We start from the raw sequence: 23,810 nt of genomic DNA on the forward strand, positions 1-23,810 counted from the left end.
CGCTTTAGGTTTCACATACTGACAGACTGTACTAGAAGGTATCAGTGATCATAATGGCAAGAGAATTTTAGGATTGAATTTTTAGTATTTTGTACTTGGTGGTTTGTTTCATTTTTAAAGATTCAGAAAATAATGCAGTAAGCAGACCTCCATTACAGTCTTTCATATTGAGATGTGGAAAGTCAGTAAACGAGAGGATGCACAGAGACAGGATAGCCCCACCTTAGCGTTCTTCTTTAAAGGAGGGGTGGTACAGAGCTGTGCCAGAGAAGGCTCAGTCTGGACATGGGGAAAAATTTCTTCACCTTGAGAGTGGTCAAACTCTCAGACAGGTTTCCCATCAAGGTAGTTGATGCCTCGTGCCTGTTAATGCTCAAGAGGCATTTGGACGATGCCCCCAATAACATGCCTTAGCTTTTGGTTGGGCCTAAGGTGATCAAGCAGTTGGACTTGGATGGTCCTTCTAATTCCCTTCCAGTTGTTCCATTCTATTCTATTCTGACCGTTTAAAGTTAGGATTATGGTAGTTGTGATTGAAGTTGTCAAAATCTATATGTACTCTTAAATACATGAAGTTTTGCTTACAAAGCAGTTATCAGTGGATCTTCAGAAATGTTCCATGCTGACAGTTATAAAAATGGATTCTTTCAACAGGAGTATAGCAGCATTGACTTTAATCTCACTGGCTACATTAATGAACTTTCCTAATCCTCTCAATGCCATGCAGATCTTATGGATCAATATTATTATGGATGGGCCTCCAGCTCAAAGGTAATTGCTTACCTTTGCTTTAAATTATGTTAGAGGTTTGTGGTCTAATTACTTAAGCAAGGAAGAGGGTTGCTTGTAAAAGAAACTCTTGAGAAGTGTTCGTGAAACAGAGCAGTTGTTTCTTTGCATTGCAATGTTTGCAGTGTAATTCCCTGTTCATTCATTTGGCTTGCTTTGGTATCCAGCAGTGGTTGGTTGGGGACCAGCACGATACCTAAAGATCCACAGCATGCAAGATTCTGGCTTCTGTCCAGAGTCTTACTCTGACTTTCTTCACTGTGGATAGATGGTGGAGGGAGCAGTGAAAGGGATGTAGCAGTAGAATTCCTTAGTTATCAAGGTAACAAATAGTGGACATTACTAATACTGCAGATTCGTTAAAAACTATTTACTAATTCTGATACTGTCTGATAGATACCACATACTTCTGGACTCTGATACTGCAGTGTTGGAATGTTACCTGTTACTGATACTTACAACTCAGTGCTTTAAAGGTGAAAATAACAGATGCTTATTTAAATGAAGTGATTCTTAGGCTGCAGAGGAAAGAATCAAATCTGTTTTTCCCACCTATGAAATCTAGTCTTTTGTGTAGAAGCAACAAATCACTGTGATGATAAAAATCTGAGGTGCTTCTTTAATTTTAAGCCTTGGGGTGGAGCCTGTGGATAAAGATGTTATTCAGAAGCCTCCAAGAAATCTGAAGGATAGCATTCTGACCAAAAACCTGATTGTTAAGATACTGGTGTCATCGGTAATTATTGTGTGTGGAACACTGTTCGTCTTCTGGAGAGAGGTATGACAAAAACACAAGACTTACAGCAGTAGCGAGCATATTTAAGTCATTTTGATTGACTTAAGTTGAAATTCGAAGTTTAGAATTGGCATGAACTTAGTTGCAAGATTTATGTATGCTTATTTAATAATAACTAAGATTACAGAGGATGATTGTGTGCCCACAGTGGCGCAGTGGTATAAGCTGCTGCTTGCGGCACTGGAGGGCCCGGGTTCGAATCCCCCTGTGGCTCAGGGGGTAGAAGTGCCGCTTCGCTACACAGGAGGCTTGAAACCCAGGAGTTGGACTCGATGATCTCTAAGGTCCCTTCCAACTCGCATGATACTATGATACTATGATGATATGATGATTTTCAAAGCAGTTAAAATGAGAAATGTAATTTTTAGTACAGACTTTTCCAGGTCCCAAATGCATTTGGAAAACCCTGGCCAATGGGAAGTAACTGTGAAAAGCAAAACAAAACTTACAGCCAGCTTGTTAGGAATCAGCTGTTTGCCTTTCTTCTTTCTGAGTGGGGAGGAAAGCTGAACTTTTTTAGCAGTACATCATAGAATCCTTGGAATTCTGTCTGCTTGCATCAATGTTTGTCAAGAGTCTTCACGGCTTGGAACTAAAATTCTTATAAATGATGAGCATGTCACTTCTGTTATGATTTCTTGAATGGGCTTGGAGCAAGCAGATGGTTTTGCTTTTATGTGTTACTTAGTAGAACTTGCATTATTGCAGAAACTTTTCAGTTGCCGAAGCTTTAAATTAAAGCATGCTAAAGCCATTTTATTTTTTTGTTGGCAGTTAAGAGACAATGTAATAACGCCTCGAGATACAACCATGACCTTCACCTGTTTTGTATTTTTTGATATGTTCAATGCTTTGAGTTCTAGATCTCAGGTGAGTGATTTAATATTGCCATTTACATGGTATTTACATCAGTACCTCTCTTCAAAGGAAGCTGTAGCCCTAGGAGAGCCTAAGAAAAATTGTTTTAAGAATTCTTCCTGCTTAAATTTTTGTTCTAAGGAAGACAAAGTCTGAACATTTGTGTTAGTTGAAGAAATTACGCATTACTATGTTTAATCTAATTTGTAGTCTATTTTCTGATGCGAATATCAAGGTAGACAAAAACACATCCTTCTCGTACAGTGGGCACCTTCTGATGCATGGTACTTGTAGAGAAGTGAGCTCAATAAATAAATTCCTGACTGTGAAAGCAAGGTTTGCACTCAGGTTTCCCATTAAGTTATCCTCTTGGGAATGTGTTTTGTATTATCTTCAAGGTCAGCAACTCAATGGTGTGTGGGTGTGTATATATATATATATATATATACTTATATACATACACACACACACACACACATATATATACATACATACATATATATATTACACTTTTGCAAACGTTGACATGAAAAAAGCTATTATTTTCATGTTTAGACAATGAAAATTACATGTACAGTGTAATATATTGCTTGTTTTACAGACAAAATCTGTGTTTGAGATTGGACTTTGCAGTAACAAAATGTTTTGCTATGCTGTCCTCGGATCTATAATGGGGCAGTTATTGGTCATTTACTTTCCTCCACTTCAGAAAGTTTTCCAAACAGAGAGCCTGAGTGTCTTGGGTAAGAAATGTTCCCTTTCAAAGCATGATATGTTAAGGACTGTTTTGTAAAAGCATTGGGTTATGGTAGTGGGCATGCTGCTTAGGGACGTGGGTTAGTGGTGGATTTGGTTGTGTTATCTTGATCTTAAAGGCCTTTTCCAACTTAAATGTTCAGTGGTTCTGTAAGAGCTCTTTCTAACTATTTGCATACAGCAGGAAAACCAATCCTGCTGATCCTTCTTAAGAGGGGGAAAAAATATTGTTAGATATTTTGTTTGGAAACAGTAATTAAGTGCACATTGCACAAAAAACAGGCGAGTGTGTTCTTACATTTCTGAAGCGCTTGTATATTTTAGGGATTTTATTGAGTACTGATGCAGGCAAAAAGGAACGAGATGATCTTAAAGGTCCCTTCCAACCCAAACCATTTTGTGATTCTGTGTTTTTAGATAATCCTTTGGATTTTTATAGTAGTGTCATTTCTGAGAATATAGTTTTAGTATAAAGCTAATTATGCTGCTTAGTGTTCTTTGCTTTTCTAGGTATTGATAAAAAGCAGTGTTATAAAGTGCTTTGAGAGTTTGAAATAGCGTGCATGTCCTTGTGATTTGTGCATGAACTACGCATGCTAATTGTCTGGTTCTGCAAAATGGTTCTTGCTTCACTTCTGCTCGAGTTACCCAGTAATAGGCAGGCAATTTGAAGGTCTTGTAAGTCATAAATTCCTTTGTTAGTCTGCCCTCAACCTTAAGTAGCAAGTTTTAAAAAGGCTAATTATCTCTTCCAGACTTACTGTTTCTTCTGGGACTCACTTCCTCTGTGTGCGTAGTGACTGAGATCATAAAGAAGTTTGAGAGAAGGAAGGAAAAGATCCAGAAGCATGGAAGTTCTTCTTCGTCAACTTCATCTTTTCTTGATGTATGATGCATATTGCATTCATTTGTTTGCAGACTTAGGGGTTGCTGTCTGACGATGTAGGAGAAAGCAAAACAATATTTGGAGGATTAAGGAGTCCTGAGGGCTTTTGACAAGTCCTTTGTTTCACTGGCTAATGATGAACATTGATGTTTCAAGACTGTTTAGAATTTAACTTCCAGCTGTGGGAGTAACAAATGAAATTATGCAACTTTGGTAACATTTTTCCTCAAACCAATTTACTTTTGAGATTGAATGGGATTTTGTGTGTGTGTGGGGGGGTTAATTTAAAGAAAGATCTAAGCCCAAGTCCCATTTTCTGCACTTAGAGAGATAATTGTATAAAATTCTTCTCTTAGGTATAAATATTTTAGTTTGTTTTTATTTAAAACATTGTACCATTTTACTTTTATGGTGGTGGGACTTTGCTACTAATACAAGGATTAAAAACATATTTCAGAGGCATTCCACTGGGTTTAGTCTGTCACAAGAGTGCCATATTCTAGCTACTGTATTTATTTACTTTATCCTGCGATGTGTAAGCGGCTCAAGTACCTTGTGCTAAGGTTTATTTTTTTTGTATCCGGAGGTTTTTTCTTTTTGCACAGGATGTGACCGCTGTCGGATCACTGTTTTTTCTTTTCTTTTTCTGTGATTGAAAAGCCTATACTGCAATTTGAAGTAAATGTTTGCTTTTCTTATAAGTGTGGTGTCTCTTTGCTTTAAAAGGAACTGGCATTTACACCAGATTGTCAGGCTTCTGATGGTTTCAGATACCTGCTCTGTTCCACATTTACCTTGCAAATTCTAGACTACTTGAGTAGTAAGACAGTACTGATACAGAAATATCTGACTTACAGTTTTGTGGTATACTGAATTAGAAAGTGAACAAGCTGATTCTCACTCTAACAGCAAAAAATCCCAGCCTTCTTTAAAATATGCTTATTTTTCCTTCCATGCCCCTCTTGTTTTTTTTCTTCCCCCATCATTAAAAGAAATAGATTACTTTTAGAGTCACCTGGAAAGTCATTCCAAAGATTAAAATTTTGTGGATCAAAAAGTGTTACAGTAAATTGGTGTCTTGATATGTTAAAAGTAATTTTTAATATATGATGATGCCTGGATTTTCAGATATTCAGTGATGTAGAAACAGCTGTCTTCCTTAGAAGTAGTCTTGCAGCTGTTGTCGTCCTTGCTGTTAGAGATGGACCAGTTATGCCCTGAGGAAATGAAAGGAACAGTCACCCAGTGAATCTTGGAAAGGTGATGTGTAAGAACACAAGAGGGAGCTGAAGACAGAATGCTGTATCTTTTGATTCAAAGCATGCAGATACACATCTATTACTCTGGCCTACCCTGGGCCTGCTGAATGTGCACTTATTACCTGCAGTGCTAACGTGCAAGAAGTTTAATAGTGTAAGGGGAAATAATTTAGTACATGGCACTCACCTTTTCTGCAGGATGTTCTGTGAACCACTGAGCTGATGAGGGCTCAAACCTCTTGATGACCTCTTAGAAATGATCTCTTTTAGCGCAAATTTCTCATTTCCAGCAGTTCTGCTTTTCAGAAGTTGGAAAGATTTATCAGTGTTTTTATTGTAGGACTTTGACAAGTGGGTCTGTATTACCAGAGTGTTCGCTATTTCAGGTGTAGTAAAAACTGTGATGATGCATGCTGATGAAGAACCACTTGCACCAGCCTGGATTTTGAGGAAGTGCGGTAACTATGGTTTTCATCTGGTAAGACTTCTTGTTGATAATCTTCTCCATGGGATTTGACTACTTTGTGCTCAGCATTTGTTCTTGGAGTCCTAGAAATCCAAGTACATAGAGAAGTGCAGATAAGCATAAATGTATTGACTTAGAGAGGAATTATTATTTGCTAGTATTTAAAGAAATTTTACAAAGTACTCATTTGCCAGCATAAGACTCATGTTCTGAATTACCTGTCAGTGTAGATAAGAAACAAAATTATAGTCCCAGAAGAACTATTAGTTCTACCTTCTTAAGATCATACAATGATAGAATGGCCTGGGTTGGAAAGGACCACAGTGATCATTGAGTTTCAACCACCAGACCAGGCTGCCCAGAGCCACATCCAGCCTGGTCTTGAATGCCTCCAGGGATGGGGCATCCACAACCTCCTTGGGCAACCTGTTGCAGTGCGTCACCACCCTCTGTGTGAAAAACTTCCTCCTACTATCTAACCTAAACCTCCTCTGTCTCAGTTTAAAACAGTTCTCCCTTGTCCTATCACTATTCCCCCTTGCAAACAGCCATTCCTCCTCCTGTTTATATGTTCCCTTCAACTACTGGAAGGCCACAATGAGACCTCCCTGGTGTCTTCTCCAAGCCAAACAAGCCTATGACGACCCAAAGAAAACCAAAACAATTAAACTCTGAACAGTGATCCTAGAATCAGTAATGATTTTCTTCAGCTTGCAGGATTGGTATTTCCAGCGGGATATATTTCATCCTGTCAGAAAGAAAGAGCAGCTGAATTTTGCATTGAGAACACATTTCCGATAGAGTAGTTCTTAATCACCAAGTCAGTGCTCCCAAAGGTAATCTCAGCATGTCTTGTGATCACAGCAAGTCTTCATCCAAAAAACAGAACGGTTGAGTTGATCCCAGTCTTTGGAACTAATTCATGATTGTGCTCCTCAACAAGGCTCAAGAATTTGATCTCATTGGCATTTTCCCAATGAAGGATGTAGGGTGGTGAAGATCTCTCATCTTACTGCAGCAACAGAGTGGAATCTCTGTGTGTGTAAGACTTAAAATGAGACGATGGTTATAAAAACCACAAAGAACGATAGGCTTTTGAACCTGAAACGCGTGAGATGATCACGATTCAAGGGATGACTTGGGTGAATAAGAATGTAAGTCTTAGTTTCTAGGATCAAGAACTTTAATAGTTGGAAGGTGATATATTTAAGTCATCTGATGGAAAGGCTGCAAACAGAAAGGCGTTGAGCAGTTTTGCTCTGTGGCTGTGAGTGCCATCTGCTGCTAATTGGGAAAGTAGCAGTTCAGGACTGACAACTTGATTACTGCCTACTATCTGAGTTACCTGCTATTTCGGACTGTGTCTCAAAAATAGTTTTCCCATGAGTTAAATACATGATATAAATGTATCAATTTCTCATTGAATGTATTATGAAAGTATCAAGACTCAGCTGTACAATATCAGAAACTAGTCCTGTAGTTCTTGAGGTCTAGGTTTTCCATGTAGAAAATGCTAAGGCAGCGTATGGCGATGAGCCTAAAGAGAGGGAAGCTTAATTTTCCAGGCGTATTCACAGCTCTTCGTACTGCATACTTTAATGTTTTCTTTTCAGAGGTTGTTGGGTTGTGGGATATTCCCCACATTTAGGAATTCTGAATTTTCAGCGAGGGGGTCAGCTTGTTAGTTCTTCCTTAGCTTGAACTTCCTTGCTGCAGTTACACTTTGACAAACCAACCATAGTGTTTTCTTCCATTTCAGTATGTCTGTTATGTACAGTGTTAAGGGTGAGGATTTTTAATATATAAGTGGTACTGTTTGCTGTGTGGAATCATGAACATGATGGTTATTGGCCAGTGCTCTGTAAAATGCACTTTTTGCTTGACCTGAGTTACTTAAAAATGTCTACATTGGTATACCTGGAACTACTGATGATCCATGGAACTGGAGCATTAACTCTTAAACTCCCAGTGCATTACATGATGTTATGTGGAATACTGGTAACAATAAAATAATGCATACCATGGTGGGTTTGTGGCAAGGTGATAAAATCAACCTGCCCTGCCTTCCCATATTTATACTTTTGCCATTGCCTTTCCCCCCCAGAGAGGTTTCATCCTCTTGCCTTGTTTAACTGTGGCACACGTTTGCCACAGTGTGCAATAGCATCTATAATTAAGTCCACACTTTGGTCTCTGGCCCACTTATATGTTGCATCTTTTCCATGATGGCCCAAGGTCTGATGGGCCCTCTGAGCTAGAAATAATTCATCCTTGTTCTGCCAGTCCAAGTCTATTGGAACCGCCTCAATTCTGGCAGCTTGGTCTACTTGATAGTTGTTTTGTTGTTCTTCAGTAGCCCGACTCTTGGGCACATCTGCATCCACATGGCATATCTTTACAACCCTATTCTTTGGGCAGCAACATCTTTCCAGTTTAGCAGCCCAAATAGGTTTACCTGTCTGCTGCCAGTTGTTTTGTTCCCACTGCTGTAACCACTCCCATAAGGTATTTGCCACCATCCATGAGTCAGTATAAAGCACTGGCCACCTCGCCCATTCAGCAACATCTAAGGCAAGCTGGACAGCCTCTGCAAATTGGCTTGATTGTCCTTTTCCTTCAGTGGTCTCTGCAACCTGTTGTGTGGGGCTCCACACTGCAGCTTTCCATCTGCAATGCCTCCCAATACATGATCCATCCATGAACAGGGCGGATTTCATTTCCTGGTAGTTCCTTGTACAATGGAGCCTCTCCAGCACATGACACCTCTTCTCCTGGTGATGTTCTGAACTTTTTACCTTCAGGTCAGTCCATGATCACCTCTAGGATTCCTGGATGACTGAGGTTCCCTATCTGAGCTTGTTGTACAGTCAACTCAGCCCACTTACTCTAAGCAGCATCAGTAGCATGAAGGGTGGAGGGGACCTTTCCTTTGAACACCCAGATCAGCAGAGACTGCCACCTCTCCTTAAAACTACAAATATTCTACCATCTGTGAAGGCAGTATTTTTTAAACTGTCAGTTTCAATTTTAATTTGATTTGTAAGACCATAACCATATAGCAGCATAAACAGCTGCTTCTCAGACACGAGCTTGAAAAAGGGATGTTTTCCAAGTTAGAAGAATTCAGGAAAAGGTAGGGATAGTAAGCTTTAAGTGTTCAGAACAAGAATCATTGAAATGCTGAAGTTCTTCACTCTCATTTTCAATTAGACAGACACCTTTCAATCATCCAACCAGCCAGGCCCACTTTCCGCACACACAAAGCTCAGACACCAAGACAACTTGTATGTGGCACTTCTCTTATAGGAGCTTTATTACAAAAATACTAAATCCTGCAGTGAGATTTGTTGGTAAAAAAAAGTACTATAAAAAAATATCAGGAACTTGTATGAAAGCAGCCAAGCAAATTCCACTAAAGTCACATTTGAAATGTAATTTCTTCTGTCTCCGTGGCATTAGAAATGATTTTAGGAGTAATGCCCTCAGTCATCCACGCTGAGTGATGCAAACCTGTTAACATCACATAAACGCTGAGTTTCAGATACAGCGCACCTGACGGCCTTTGTCTTTTTAGATGCTTTTTTCTTTTTGCAGGACTCAGATCTGGCCTCTGTTTTCTTCTGAAAGAAGTCCGGAGGTAGAGCTGACATGACTGTATTCAACAGAGCCTGATAGAGCGCAGTCATGTTTGGAGAAGGACTGAACACATTTTCCACGGAAGGTGTTGACTTCAGCTCTTGATACAGCCCGTGCACGAGGGTCCCACTGTAAAGCCTGCTCAAAGGAAGGAGAGAATTCTCATTTGCTATTTGCAGAAGTACAGAAACATGCAGCTTAGTGGGGAGAACAAACCGAACACCCCAAACCGCATCTTAGCTACATACAGTATTATTCAACAGCGGGCCTCTAAGGCACATTTTAATTAGGTGTTCTCTCTATCCCCACCTTTAAAGAAAGGAGTCCCAAGCGTGGTAAAACTGTCCAAAGGAGTTTATAACGCAGACAATAAAGCAACGTGTGAAATCGCTTCAGCAGGAGCTTCTGTGGAAAGCAGACCTCCAAAATGTCCTTACCTAGCTAAGTCTGGCTCAGGGAGAGGACTGCAGAGTAGCTGGTTGAGATACAATCCCATCTCAAGACAGCACTGCCACTGGCAAAAGCCATGTGCAGCATCTAAATCAAAGTCTTTATTTTGCAGTTTCTCTTCCTTCCATTTTAGAAATTCATTATAGGCAATACTGTTGTCTTCAGGGTGGAGAACTGTGAGATCTAAGTTATGAACAGAAAACGACAATTAAATGTTCTGTGAACAGACGAAAAGTATCTGCAATGTACAGGGCCTACAAACGACCAGTTTAGTTGTATTTCTGGAAGTGAACCTTCATGTCTCAACATTAAGACATACAGTGGAGAAAAAAAACACGTGGTATCATTAAACACTGGAATAGGCTCCCCAGGGAGGTGGCTGAGTGGTTGAGTCGCTGTCCCTGGATGTGTTTAAGAGCTACTTGGATGTGGTGCTCAGAGATATGATTTAGCAGAGGGTTGTTAGAGGTGGGGTACTATGGTTTTAAGCTGCGGTTGGAGTTGATGATCTTTGAGGTCTTTTCCAACCTGGGTAATTCTATGATTCTATGTCAGCCACTTTTCTGCACTGTTCTGGGAGTGAATCCACCTCAGAAGATTGCCACCTCGCTCCACCCCGCTCAAGAAGCAGGTGGCAGCCATTTTCAAGCAGCTTCTGTGAGTACAGAGCCGAAATCAACAGAATAACCCTGGCACGCATCATCTTTGGCATCAAACCAAGGACTCTTCCTAAAAAACGCCACATCTGGAGGTGTTCTCTGCGGACATACCTGGATCATTTGTTATCCTGTGCAGTTCTCCAGATACTATCATTAGAAGTAGAGCCTTTAAGTGATGCAGGTTCACTTTAGGTTCCGAACAACGCGTCCAGTAACAGGTTACAGCAACAGGGAGCTGCAAGTGGGCGGGGACAGATTCTAGCAAACTCATTTTCACTCCTAAAGTCTCCAGCAGAAGCAGCTGACGGCGCGGCACGGGCACCTGAAAATAAGCAAAAGATCTTGAGGGGGAAAAAAAAACAGACTTCATTTGGTGTGAGCCATTTCCAGAATGCAAATCAGATGGTTTAAACTAGCCAACACTTTGTGCTTTTAAGTAAAATAGTTATTTAAGTGTCACAGATACTCTGATCAGGCAGTATTTTTGAAATACCACCTAAAAAGGCAATTTTCACTGAGGTCAGCTGGATTTTAATAGGTTTCAGTCTCCTACAAATCAGGTGATCTACGTTACATTCCTGTGCAAAAGTTGACTTAGAAAATGCAGCAGGTGTAATGCAGTAAAGTTACCTTGGTATGGCAAACATGTCTGTGTAACATCATGTCTTCAAGAACACACTGTTAACACAATGAAAACTTCAGTGTACAGTTCACCTTTCTCATCTGCAACATATGAACTCATAGTTCCTTCTTTGCTGTGCTATTTAAGACACAGTGCTACAAACTGTCTGCACGCAGAGCTCACTGCAGTACTGGAGCAAGGTGTGATGGTGATGACAACACACAGATGTGCTGCTGTGGGACTGATGCCAGTGGACAGAGCACTGCAATAGGCTGCCCAGGGAGGTGGTTGAGTCACCATCCCTGGATGTGTCTAATAACTGTTTGGATGTGGTGCTCAGGGACAGGACTGAGTGGAGGGCTGTTAGGTAGGGTACGATGGTTAGGCTGCGGTTGGACTCAGTGATCTTTAAGGTCTTTTCCAACCTGAGCAATTCTGTGATCCTATGTGTAGTATAAAAGAGCACAGACAGGATCCCCAAAAGTTTCAGAAACAGGTATGGGTGTTTCCCATTGCAAGGAACAGCCTCAACCATAAGAAACCATGTAAATGTACATATGCTGCATTGCTAATGCTGACTAGAACTAACCTAGTACAACCTTCCTTTGATTACAAGTTGTGTTTTTCAGGTGCTTTTCTGCTTGGCAAGGAGCAGGGAAGCAAGTTTAGCATGATGCGTACTCGTAGCAGGAGGAACTGCCGCTCAGCTGCAAGCTTTGCAGATGAAATAATAATGCTGATTTTTAGCAGAAAAAAAAACAAACATTTGACTTCGCTCTGAAACATCCGTAACTCGATCAAATGCAAGTTATAGTTTGTGGTGTTGAACTGCACCTTTCTAAATGTCACAGAACTGTGAGTCCTTTCCTAGAACGACAAAAGCAGATATTAGTTTAACAGGACACGAAGGATGGGAGAAAGGCTTACATGGGATGATGTAGGCAATGCTGTATATACACACGCTGCCAGCTGGTCATGTCATCTGGCTTGGTGCACTTGGTGGGGGGAGTCATGAAACGTGCGTAGCTCCTCAGCCATTGAAAGCACAAGTGCATGTAGCCATGCAGTGAGTGTGTGCTCACTGAAGTCTCCGGGTTCAGCCATCACTTTTAGCACCCTGCTGTCAAACGCAGCGCCTCTTAAGCGTGTGCCACAGTTAACCTGCTGCAACCACTTACCTCCACTAACTTGTCCAAAGCAAAACCATCGTCGCCAAAAGGCGCGGGCAGGCTCGCTGCTTCAACAAACGTCTTTTTAATTGACTTTTGGACTCGGTCGAACTCGCACACGGCCGGCAGCGCGCCGCTCTGTGACTTACACTGCGCGTCGGCGCCGGGAGCAGCGCGCAGCAGCAGGCCGTACAGAACCTGCCGGATGGGCAGCGCGGCGCGGTGCGCGCTGGGCCGCCGCATGTCCTCCATCTGGACGTGGAGGAAGGTGCTCCTCAGCGTCACGACGTTTTTGACGAGCGGGGCCAGCTCGCCCCTGGCCGAGGCGCCCAGCATCCACGGCGGCAGCCCCGAGGCCTCGGCCTCCCGGCAGCGGTACCGGCCCTCCAGGAAGAACTCCTCGAGGTTCACCTCGGACGGCTCGTAGTCCTCCAGCGCGGCGCTCAGCAGCTCCCTCGCCGCGTCCCTCCGCCGCCTGCCCAGCCGCTTCAGCACGGCGTCCGCCGCCTCCTCGGGCCCGGCGAAGCCCGCCAGCCAGCCGAGCAGCCCCCGCGTCCGGCCGTGCCTCCCGGGCAGCCGCACCTGGTCGAAGAACCCGTCGAACGCCGCCGCGTCCACGTAGTCGTTGCCGCTGATGACGGCGAAGAGCGGCAGCACGCTCCTCCTCAGCCGCCCGAAGTGCCCGCAGAAGCTGTCCGCCTCGAAGCGCCGCGCGGGGACGTAGCGGCCCGAGCGCTCGGCGCGGACGTCCCGCCAGCGGAAGGCGCTCAGCGGGCAGTAGCCGCCCGTCAGCTCGAAGACGAAGAAGTCGCTGTCGTTGGACAGCACGGGGCAGCCCCAGCGGTTGGCCAGGGCCGCCACCTCGCGGTCGGCCTCGGCCCAGCACTGCACGAAGGGGACGGCCGCCCGGCGCAGCGCCTGCACGAAGACGAGCCGCGCCAGCAGCGGCAGCACGCGGCCGCCGTCCCCGCGGGACAGCCCTTGCGCCCGGCGCAGCCGTTCGGCGGCGCGTTCCTGCAGCGTGCGCAGCTTCCTGTCGGCCGCCCCGCGCCCGCCGTCCAGCACCACGAAGGCGGCCACGCCGCACGACCGCAGCACGGCGAAGAACTCGTCCGCGGCCGCCGCGAACTGCCCGTAATCTCCGCCTCGGCGGCAATCGGCGTCGGAGGCGAAGAAGAGGTGGTAGTAGAGGCTGCTGCCGTCGATCACCAGCTTGGTGTCCCGCACCCGCAGCTCGGCGAAGAACGCCCCGCGCTCCTCCACGAAGCCCGTCAGCCCCGGGACGCCCATGGCTGTGGCGGAAGCGGCCCTCCGGCCGGGCTCGGCGCGCATGCGCGGCGTCGCCTTGACGACGGCGCCGCTCAGGCCCCGCGGGCTGGAGCTGACGGGCGGCTCTCGGCTGAGGGGGCTGAGAGGACGAGGGGGAACGGCTTTAAACTCTGAGAGGCTTGTGTCGTCGTGAAGGTGGTCTGCAGTACGCACAGCTCGGGTGCGTTTCACCTCGAAGTCGCGCTCCTTGGTGCAGCGTGCCAGCAACTCAGCAGCTGGGTATTGAAACAGGTTGGTGCGCGTTTGGGTACTGTTAACAAAGAGGTTTCAAGCTCATAACCTTCACTGAGACTGGAGGTCTCTGGAGGTCCCTTCCAACCCCTACAATTCTGTGATTCTGTGATAAAAAAACAACGTAATGATACCAATATTGTTTTATTACGTACGGAGAAGCACCTGCTGGTTATCGTTTGGAATGAGCAAGGAAATGAAAACAAAGTCAGTCCAAAAGTGTTTTCAGTCATAGAAGGTTGAAAAAGACCTTAAAGACCATCGAGTCCAACCATAACCTAACCATACTGCCCTACCTCTGACAACCCTCTGCTCAATCCTATCCCTGAGCACCACATCCAAATGGCTTTTAGACACATCCAGGGATGATGACTCAACAACCTAAACCTCCCCTGGCACGACTTGAGGTCATAAGTGCTGACGGATGGCAGAAAGATGGTGGAAGCTGAAGGGCAAAATAAAGAACAAACAGCTTTCTTAGTTAAGAATATTGCGTTAATTAATCATCATCTTTCTGTTTCAGATATTTCCTCTGAACTTCTGTAGAAGAGGAAAAGGCCCTGAAAACTGCATTCTAGAGACATTGGGGCAGTTTCTGTTACACGGAGCAATGCTGAAATTTCAAGAAACTGGTAAGCTTGTCAGCGTTTCCAGATCTAATTCTGCTTGCTCAGATGCTGCTATCGCAAGGAGATACACTATTCAGAGGAAGCTTGGCAACGGAAGCTTTGGAAGCGTGTATCTGGTTTCTGACAAGAAAGCAAAACAAGGAGATGAACTGTAAGTAAGCTCTTTACATACTTTAAATAAAAACCGTTTGGACCATCATCTTGCATTGTTGATGTTTTCTTTGTATTGATTTGTTTCTAAAGTTTAGTGTTACGTTGCAGCGTTTACTGTTCAGCAGTAGTAAGGACTGAAGATAAGAGCAGACTTTATGTTGTCTGTTTTGTTTAAAATAGTTTATGAGATAAGGAGGGGAGATTTAGGTTTGATGTCAGGGGGAAGTTCTTTACTATGAGAGTGGTGAGGTGCTGGAACAGCTGCCCAGAGAAGTTGTGGATGCCCCGTCCCTGCAGGTGTTCAAGGCCAGGTTGGATGGGGTCCTGGGCAGCCTGGACTAGTATTAAATGGGGAGGTTGGTGGCCCTGCTTGTGGCAGGGGTTGGAGCTTCATGATCCTTGAGGTCCCTTCCAGCTTTGGCCATTCTGTGTGATTTATCACACATTCTGTGTGATAAGTCTGTGTCACTGTGCTTGTATCTAACTTCTTTTCTATTTGTTACATAAGACAGGATGGAGGTAGGTGGAGAATCTCTGACCCTCTCCTCCATAGTGCTGTTTACTTCTAAAGCTGTGCAGCAACTAATTTAAACAAGAAAATAACTTATTCCTAATGTCATGCCTTGGACAAGTTGCTAATGCAGAATGCACACTGTGGAGGACCTGGTATTTATCCAGAACTGAGGTAGATACAGCATCTAGTTCTGTAATGGTTCATTCAGCACTCATTAAAGCGCTGACATTTTAAACGTGAGCATGAAAGTGTCAGACTTTCTGAACATACTTTATTAGACTTCCCTCTTTATTTCTGATGATTTCTTATTTATTTTCAGCAAATACTTGGTAACACCTCATTGGAATTCAGGAGTGATTTTATGCCACTGTAAGGACTGACACTGTTACTGAGGTGTCCAAAAAGAAACACTACAGTGCTGGTCTTTTTCTTAATAACTGGGTTGTATAAATGAAACTTCAGAAGCAATACTGACAGAAATGCTGGTGAACGGCTGTATAATGCAGTTCATCGTTTTATCACTAGAGGGAACTCGTGTATCACCGTTATTCTCTGCTCCTCTGATTTAAGTTGAAGAGCAGATTCACCAACTTTCTGCCATTTCTACGCTAGAAGATGACAAAAATAGAGGCCCCAGTGATGTGAAAACTCGAGCAGTGTAACAAAATAGAGCGTGGGTACTTTCTTCTCTTTAACTCTATCTAGTTTTTGAGATGATAAAATATACTGCTTATTGCTTGTTAGATTTTCCTTTGGGAAATAGGTACGTTTTCAGATGAAAAATAGCTTTTTATTTTCCATCACGTTTTGTGCTCTTCCAGAGTAATACATTTCAGAGTGTGATTCAAATTATGTTTATTAATAACAAAACGAAACTAAAAATCTTAAAGATCTGAAAGTACTTGGGCAATAAAAGGAGAATTGAGCTACTAAAGTCCCAAGAGACCTGAACAGGATTAGATTTCTGGTTTTTATTGTTTCAAAGATGGTTCAGAATGTTCCAAGCAAAATATTTACATACACACTGCGGACTTGCTGAGCTCTGGTGTGATACGGCTGAGTTGTGTCCTATACAGATAACATAGATATGAAGTACTGTGGTGGTGTATGTAGGCTTGGTCTTAAGTGTTCCCTTGTACAACTCATTCCTTTCCACTCTAACCTCCTAATTTGTCTTGTTTGTAATGTGTAGTTTTTTGTAGCATTCTTGTTCGTGGTGCAGTGCGCTTTCTTTCTTACTAGGTGACTCTGAAAACCTTTTTCATTTTGCCATGCCCTGTTTAAACTCAGACTATATATTACTGTAAGCAGTTGTCGGTTACATACATAGCTAAACACCTGGATGTCTCAGCCAGGTAAAATTTCTACTCATACAACACATTTTCTAGTATTGATGAGCTCCGTTTTCCTTTAGACAGCAAATCGTTTCTAGCTGTCATGTAATCTTAAATATACTGTCACAGGATTACTCACATTTTATTTAGCAATAGATTCTCTGCCTGTACAACTTGTTGGTTTTTTTCCCCTAGTCTTTGTGTTTTCCTTCTGTACGACCTAATTAGTGGCTAGGGAAGCATACAGTTGAGGGGTGGTTGTCTGCGAAGACTTGCACAGCTGAGGTGATGGTGCTATGTATAATGCCATTTGGCAGCTCAAACAGTGTAGAACTTCTGCCATCCAAGGGTCACTAATTGAAAGTTCTTGCGCTTCCTACTTAGATCATTACATAAGGCCAACCCTGAAATCGCTGCTCTTATGACAGGTTTGGTTGAAACTGCACAGTAAGTCTGCAGGTGGAGTAGTGATTGATAGTTGGTCAGTTCTTTCCTTTGTATAGAATATTATGGATATTCCATTACGTTTTATTGCCACGTGACAGATGGCAGCAGAGGGGCAGTCTGACAAAATGGCATCTGACCTGGATGTGCACGTGAAGCAAAGATGTGCAACAGAATTCCTCTGTATGGAAAGAAATATGGACGTTCATTGACACTTGCTGAATATTTGTGCAGACAACCAGTGGATACGAGCACAGAGAGGTGGGTGGTGTGTCTCACCAGTGGTGACAGTGACATGAATGACAAGCCATGTTCTTGGTTGGCCGTGCAGATTTTGATGAGTCTGCCATGCAGGTTCCTGTTCATTGTTGGCAAAAATACATATTGACTATGTTGAAAAATGCTGTTTTGTATCTGAGTTTGCTCTATCAAATAGTGTTATTGTGCTCTTTGTATCTATTGTAGTTACCATGATAATAAGTACAAAGTACTTTTGGAGCAACCCACATACTTAGAATTCATCTACAACTTGGCCAGTTTACTTGATCTTTGTTTTCTGTGTTCAGTTCTTTGTCAGCGTGTAATATGTAAATGCTTTGAAGCATACTTGATCTAATTTGCTAGGAAGCTCAAGTCACTTGTATGTGTGACTACAACACCAATTTTATTGGCAACGTTACAAGTGAAATTTATTCATCAGCTCAGAAGTTACCGAGGCAGTACCATTGTATATAAATCCTACCATCTCAGTGTTTTGCTCAAATACAATCTCTAGCTTGAGAGACGAGGAGAGCTTTTCAATATTGTTTCTAAGAAAGAGTTTGCATGAGTTTTTCAAACAAAGAGTCAGCGTGACTTTGAATTTTCTTGAATGTTCAGAAAAAAATTACTTGATAAAATTTACAAATCAACTTCCAGGTGCAGCTCAAGGAATCTGTTTTTTCTTGCAGCTTCCTTGACCGGCATGTGATTTTTGCTAAGGTGTATCTCAATTTTTGAGGCGCTTGCTTTTGTTTCTGGCCAACGTGGCGACAATACCCCACACAGTCACTTTTATCCTTGCCCCCTTGAGTAGTTTATCAGTTACTTACAACAGGTAATAATGGCTAAACACAATCCCTTTTTATAGCAGAGATTCACAATAGCCTGAAGGACAGCGCTTTCCATACAGAACCTCCTGATCAACTGCGTGAATTGGAGCTCTGGGTTAAGTTTCACTTGCTCGTAGCCCTGCGTAGGCAAGCAGCTGAAGTACGCAGTAGGCGGATAGGGACTTCTGACTCATCCATATTCATCAGGTGCCCTTGGTGGAAAGCACACACTGGGATGTGCCAGGCTTCCCGGACTGCTCCTGCGGGTGGTAGTTGTGGGGTGTCAGCCAGCTTCTGCGCCTGCCTTGCATAATGCCATTAATCCAGGCTCACGCTAGGATTCCTTGGAAACTGCGCACTTAGCTGAATAATTTATCACATGGCTTTCAATTATTTATGAATTCTTATTACAAATGAAATAAAATCTAAAGGCGGAAGAGTTTTGTAACTCATGAATATCCAAGCGACAGCCAGCAGATTGCTTTGTCGCTAAATCCCTGTATGCTGCCCCTTCGCTTCTCTGAAGGCATTCCAAGGGAACGGTTGTTTGAAACCAAATTGATTAAAACAATAACAAATGAGTTCCTCGCAGTCACTGTGTACTTGTTCATCTAATCGTGCTGATGGCCTTTTCTGGACTCCCTCATTTAGTAAAAGAAAGAAAGTTAAAATACTTCAGGTCATTTTAGGTGTGTGAAGAGATATCTGTGATCTCCTTGGAAACTGAGCAAAGGTGCAGTTGATAGAGGACCTTCCCAGTCATCGCTTATTTTTATGTAAGCTTTTTTCACTGTGCTGTTTTTGCTTATTGTATCCAGGTCTGCCTCTGCTGCTGGATGTAAGGCTTGGGATACCTTCTCAGCCCTTTTCAGCCCCAGATGAGAGGTAACACTGTGACATGGACAGGGACTTCTTGCCTATTTAGCTGAGGTAGCTGAAGAAATTGGCCTCTACATGCTTTCCACTCAAGTGGCTAAGCCTTATTTTCATATTTTATAAGGAATGCTAGGGGAGTCCAGAGCTAAATAAATGCCTGAGTCCTTACAGAAACTTCCTAACATTAGCTCCTGCTCTTTACTTTAAGAGTGTACCTACAAATGGACATGGAGTTTACTCTGTATACCATCCCCATAAAGCTGAGCTCCCGTAGGGGATCACAACTCACTAGGTTCTGATCTTGTGTGCGGGCAGCAAGCAGGGCTGGTGGTTGACTTAATTCCTTCTTTGTAATGTTTACAAGCAGTATTTTCAGCATTGAGAACAGAGTTGTGCTTAAGGCATTGCTGGTGAATTATTGGTGCTTTGAGGTGTACAGCAGAGACGGAACTTAATGATTTTGTAATTAAGGAAATGCCTTGAGATCACTACTGTCTGATTCATTTTATTGAAACCGACGTTCCATTTTTATGCTGTTGTAAGCTAATTTTAGTAAGAAAATGGAGAGTTACAGTGTTATTACTTCAGGCCAAATTGTGACCACCTGCCTCAAAGATTCTGTTAGGTTCTTCAGTATTTGTATATACCTGCCTATTGTAGCTTGTGGTACGTAGGTCATTCCAAAAGCAATGCATTCAATTTATTTCCATGGAAACTACAACAGATAAAAGAGTACAATAACACTGTTAGAGCAAATTCTCAGCTACAAAACACTGTTTTTCCACATGGTCACCACCATTAGCTATGCGGTTTCAGCAGTGATGAACAAGAGAGCCTGCATGCTGTGCTCATCATAATCTGCCCCAGCAGAGGTGACCTGCTGTCACCACTGCTGAATGGCACCACCCACCACCTTACTGCGCTCACATCCGCTGCTCGGTCACCATAAACCTCCTGCAAGCATCAATGAATGTTAGCAAGTGCCATTTTTTCTGCATGCAGGAACAACTACCAAACATTGGCCACTGATGTTGTGGGCCAACATGATAAAACGGGAGGCATTACTTTTGGAGCTGCCTGTGTCAACAAGGTACTTTCTCTGAAGTCTCCATCAGGGGTATTGTATTTCTTCCATGCAGAACCAGCTCTTTGTCGCATTCAGCACCTTGTAACGAGAAAACAATTGCCATGAGTGAAAAGAAATCTGGATTTACTGGACAATTAGTGTGGGGTTTTTTTTCCCTTTTTTCCCTTTTTGTTGTTGTTCTGCTCATGTGGAGCATTAGTAAATAGAATTCCTACTTCAGTGTTTCCTTTACCTACTTGGTGTGTCCTTCATGTGTTCTGAAATATCTTTTCAGTGTTGGCGGTTAGTTGCTTTTTGATTTGCACATAATTCCTGGATTTCTAAGACCACAATGTCATACTCTGGAGAGCATTAGAAGACTTTAATTTTACAATAGATATATATACAGTCAATTTCCTCAGTTAGTATTGCTTGATCTGCTTTGTCTACGCTTGTAGACTTCTCAGTAATAAGCTTTTATGAAGCTGTAAGCCATCCTTTTATCTCTCCCTACTCACTTCCCCCACCCCACCTCTCTGCTTTTTCTTTTCTTTTTAGTACTGTGGATATAATTCAATGCATATCAGTAATAAACACTGAAGGAGATGCCTGCTGGAAAGAGACATGTAGGAAGAATGAGTTTTCTCATTAAAGTTGAAGCAATTAGTATTTAAATTACTTATGGGAATTAGTTTCACAGACGAAACAATACTGCTGACATAAATATCCTTGCAACGTTGAAGGGAACATAATTCTGCTTACAAAATATGTTTATACTCAGTAAAGAACCAATTATGTTTTACACCAGAAAATGTTTTAGTTTGAATTTCTATGGAATAAATTCATACTACAGTGATTATCAGTGTGTCTGGTTTTCCTTTGCCACTTCCCGCTCTCCCAGATTGTCTGCTTTCTGTAAACTGATGCATATGGATGAGGTGATATGTGGGTGATACATGGTGGTATGTGAATTCACACTAGTTTCAGCACAATCAGAATTCTTTATGGCTTATGCTGTAGCTGAAGACTTCAAGTTGAAGAGAAGTATGTGTAACTTGTTAACTGAGAGATGTTTAATCCCATTATAATGTTTGAATACACAAAATGCCGTATCCAAACTTTATTTCTGTAACGATGGCTGCTTCTTCTGAAAGGGAATGTTAATTAGCAGAGCTCAGTTAAAAATCAAATGTATCGAGTGTGTGCAAAGAAATCACAATGGAAAGATGCCTGGTTTAGATGATTCGGTGTTTGGTGGAATTAAATCTTCAAAAGGTAGAGGATAACCAGAGTATTTGGTTCTTTGCTTGTCCCTCTCTAAAAATTCATCTTGAATATGAATATAAGCCATCGTGTCTACGAGCCAGCACTGTGCCCAGGTGGCCAAGAAGGCCACTGGCATCTTGGCTTGTATCAGGAATGGTGTGGTGAGCAGGACTAGGGAAGGAATCCTGCCCCTGTACTCGGCATTGGTGAGGCCTCACCTCCAGAACTGTGTTCAGTTTTGGGCACCTCAGTACAGAAAGAACACTGAGGTGCTGGAGCAGGTCCAAATGAGGGGAACAAGGCTTGTGAAGGGCTTGGAGAATATGCCTTACGAGGAGTAACTGGAAGAACTGGGGCTGTTCAGCCTGGGGAAGAGGAGTCTGAGGGGAGACCTTATTGCTCTCTTCCAGTATCTGAAAGGTGCTTGCAGAGAGAGCAGGGCTGTTCTCTTCTCAGAGCTGACAGGTGACAGGACGAGGGGAAATGGCCTTAAGTTATGCCAGGGGAAGTCTGCGTTGAATACCAGGAAAAACAGCTTTACAGAAAGGGCTGTGAAGCTCTGGAGTGGGCTCCCCAGAGAGGTGGTTGAATCACCATCCCTGGATGTGTTTAAAAACTGTTTGGATGTGATGCTCAGGGACACGATTTAGAGGAGGGTTGTTGACATTGGGGTGGTATCATTACGTTGTAGTTGGACTTGATGATCTTTGGGGTCTTTTCCAACCTGAGCAATTCTACGATTCTATCTAGATTAGTAACAGTATGACATTGAACTATGTTCTTAAACACTAGGAGGTAGGAAAAAAGGATGAATGAACAAATGAACAGTAGATGGTGATAATGCAACACACAGAGATATGATTTAAATAAACCCCACAGAACAAAAACCAACCCTAGAGGCAAAGGTATTTATATATTTACATATAACTTATATATAATAATATATTTTCCTGAGAAGACATCAATCGCTTCCATGTAATTGACATCTGTCAGTATTTGATTCAGAGCTGAGATGTCCCAACTCAAGATACCTGAAAGATTTATTAAAAATAAGTATGTTTTAATATCCTAATAATGTTAATAATACTTTCCATATGAAGTATTATTTATATTTTATACTATATGCTTTTATGCAGAAGTATTATTAACACTATTAAGCAGCAGTACATCTAGGTCAGCTCTGTGGAGAATAGCGTAAGTACTTTGCTTTGCTTTATAGTTACTGATTTTTTTCAGCATTGGCACATATGGTTGACCAAGAATAGTTTGAAGCATGCCCCTTTCTATATGTGAGATTGTACTCAGTGCAGAAGAAAAATATATAGGCTTGCAACTAATTTGTTTCAGCCTTGTTCTCTGAAATGAGCTTGTCCTGGTAAATATATTCTATGATTTTGTAGCGTACTAATTAAGAACTGTTCATTTTCAAATAACCAGAAACTGTTTACATCATGAGCTGAACGGTTCAGCATCGGTGCATACATTACGGCTTTCAAAAATTAATCATCTTGAAAAATATTTGTAGGTGCTATAATTGTGAATTGGTGGTGGAAATGAAAAATGAATCATCTACTTCACTTGTGAAATGTCATCACAATAGAATCACAGAATGGTTTGGGTTGGAAGAGAACTTAAAGCCCACCCAGTTCCAACCCCCTGCCGTGGGCAGGGCTGACACCCACAAGCTCAGGCTGCCCAGGGCCCCCCCAACCAGACCTTGAGTGCTCCAGGGATGGGGTACCACAGCTTCTCTGCGCAGCTGTGCCATGGCCTTACTACTCTCTGAGTAAAGAATTTTCCCCTAATACTAGACCTAAACTTCCCCTCCTTTAGTTTAAAACCATTCCCCCTTATCCTGTCTCTATCTGCCTATGTGAAAAGTTGGTCCCCCTCCTGTTTACAAGTTCCCTGCAAGTACTGGAAGGCCACAATGGGATCTCCTCAGAGTAGGTCCAGCTCCCTCAGCCTTTCTTGGTAGGAGAGGTGCTCCAGCTCTCTCATTAGCATTTGAAGATATTTAAGCATTGTTGGTCCTGACAAAGTAAGGGGCTTGACAGTCACCAACAACATGAAGTTTAATGAAAGCAAGTGTTGAATTCTGCACCTGGAATGGGTCGACCCTAGATACACATATAGACTTGGGGACAAGAGGCAGGGGAGCTTGCCCCCATGGAAAGGGATCTGGGGATTCTTGCTGGCAGTAAGTTGAATCTGAGTCAGCATTCTGCTCTGGCAGCCCAGAGGGCCAACCATACCCAGGGGTGGTGTTTCAGGCCCACACTGCCAGCTGGGCACGGGAAGGAGTTGTCCTGCTTGCTTTGGAATGTACAAGTACAACAAGAACAAGCTATTTTGGAGGTTAGTAAAAAAACAGTCATTGATGAAATTATGAGTTTGTGGCTTTACTAATAAACTTGGCTATGGGCATGACAAAAGAAGCCCAGCATTTGATTGACGAAGTTGTGCTGCAATGGTTAGGGTTTGAAATTGGTTTGTGGCTGGACTAATATATCAGTAATGGCCATGGGAGC

The 23,810-nt window shown here is 42.8% G+C and overlaps 3 protein-coding genes across 6 annotated transcripts in view; 2 read left to right on the forward strand and 1 right to left on the reverse strand.

The window, feature by feature from the left end:
* ATP2C1 (ATPase secretory pathway Ca2+ transporting 1) overlaps positions 1–5,137 on the forward strand; it is a 42,570-nt gene extending 37,433 nt beyond the window's left edge. The window contains exons 24-28 of one of the 2 annotated variants that reach the window (XM_072330619.1): positions 655–771; positions 1,420–1,567; positions 2,360–2,455; positions 3,045–3,186; positions 3,955–5,137. In XM_072330619.1, coding sequence (XP_072186720.1) covers positions 655–771; positions 1,420–1,567; positions 2,360–2,455; positions 3,045–3,186; positions 3,955–4,091 — 640 coding nt within the window. In that variant the 3' untranslated portion in view covers positions 4,092–5,137. The remainder of the gene's footprint in view (positions 1–654; positions 772–1,419; positions 1,568–2,359; positions 2,456–3,044; positions 3,187–3,954) is intronic. The other variant, XM_072330618.1, reaches the window with a different exon arrangement.
* A 3,961-nt stretch (positions 5,138–9,098) lies between these two features.
* Positions 9,099–13,784, reverse strand: ASTE1 (asteroid homolog 1). 2 transcript variants are annotated; one of them, XM_072330621.1, is made up of 5 exons: positions 12,496–13,784; positions 12,356–12,411; positions 10,667–10,877; positions 9,884–10,079; positions 9,099–9,584 (listed from the first exon to the last, which is right to left on the reverse strand). In XM_072330621.1, the coding sequence occupies exons 1-5, from the start codon at positions 13,676–13,678 to the stop codon at positions 9,293–9,295; spliced, it is 1,938 nt and encodes a 645-aa protein (XP_072186722.1). In that variant the 5' UTR covers positions 13,679–13,784; the 3' UTR covers positions 9,099–9,292. The 2 variants fall into 2 exon arrangements, with proteins under 2 accessions (XP_072186722.1, XP_072186721.1); XM_072330620.1 differs by having other exon boundaries at positions 12,356–13,784.
* The window catches only part of NEK11 (NIMA related kinase 11), an 82,016-nt gene continuing 71,888 nt past the window's right edge, over positions 13,683–23,810 (forward strand). The window contains exons 1-2 of one of the 2 annotated variants that reach the window (XM_072330623.1): positions 13,683–13,906; positions 14,430–14,686. In XM_072330623.1, coding sequence (XP_072186724.1) covers positions 14,517–14,686 — 170 coding nt within the window. In that variant the 5' untranslated portion in view covers positions 13,683–13,906; positions 14,430–14,516. The remainder of the gene's footprint in view (positions 13,907–14,429; positions 14,687–23,810) is intronic. The other variant, XM_072330622.1, reaches the window with a different exon arrangement.

This window comes from Excalfactoria chinensis, chromosome 2, assembly GCF_039878825.1.
Source record: "Excalfactoria chinensis isolate bCotChi1 chromosome 2, bCotChi1.hap2, whole genome shotgun sequence".
NCBI classification, from domain to species: Eukaryota; Metazoa; Chordata; class Aves; order Galliformes; family Phasianidae; genus Excalfactoria; species Excalfactoria chinensis.

Coding starts and splice junctions, on each gene's coding strand:
- ASTE1 (XM_072330620.1), bottom strand. CDS start 13,678: ATGCGCGCCGAGCCCGGCCGGAGGGCCGCTTCCGCCACAGCCATGGGC. Junction 10,878..12,355: donor CTTTGGACAAGTTAGTGGAG/GTAAGTGGTTGC, acceptor GCTTATTTTCAG/GTGCCCGTGCCGCGCCGTCA. Junction 10,080..10,666: donor CAGGATAACAAATGATCCAG/GTATGTCCGCAG, acceptor TTCATAACTTAG/ATCTCACAGTTCTCCACCCT.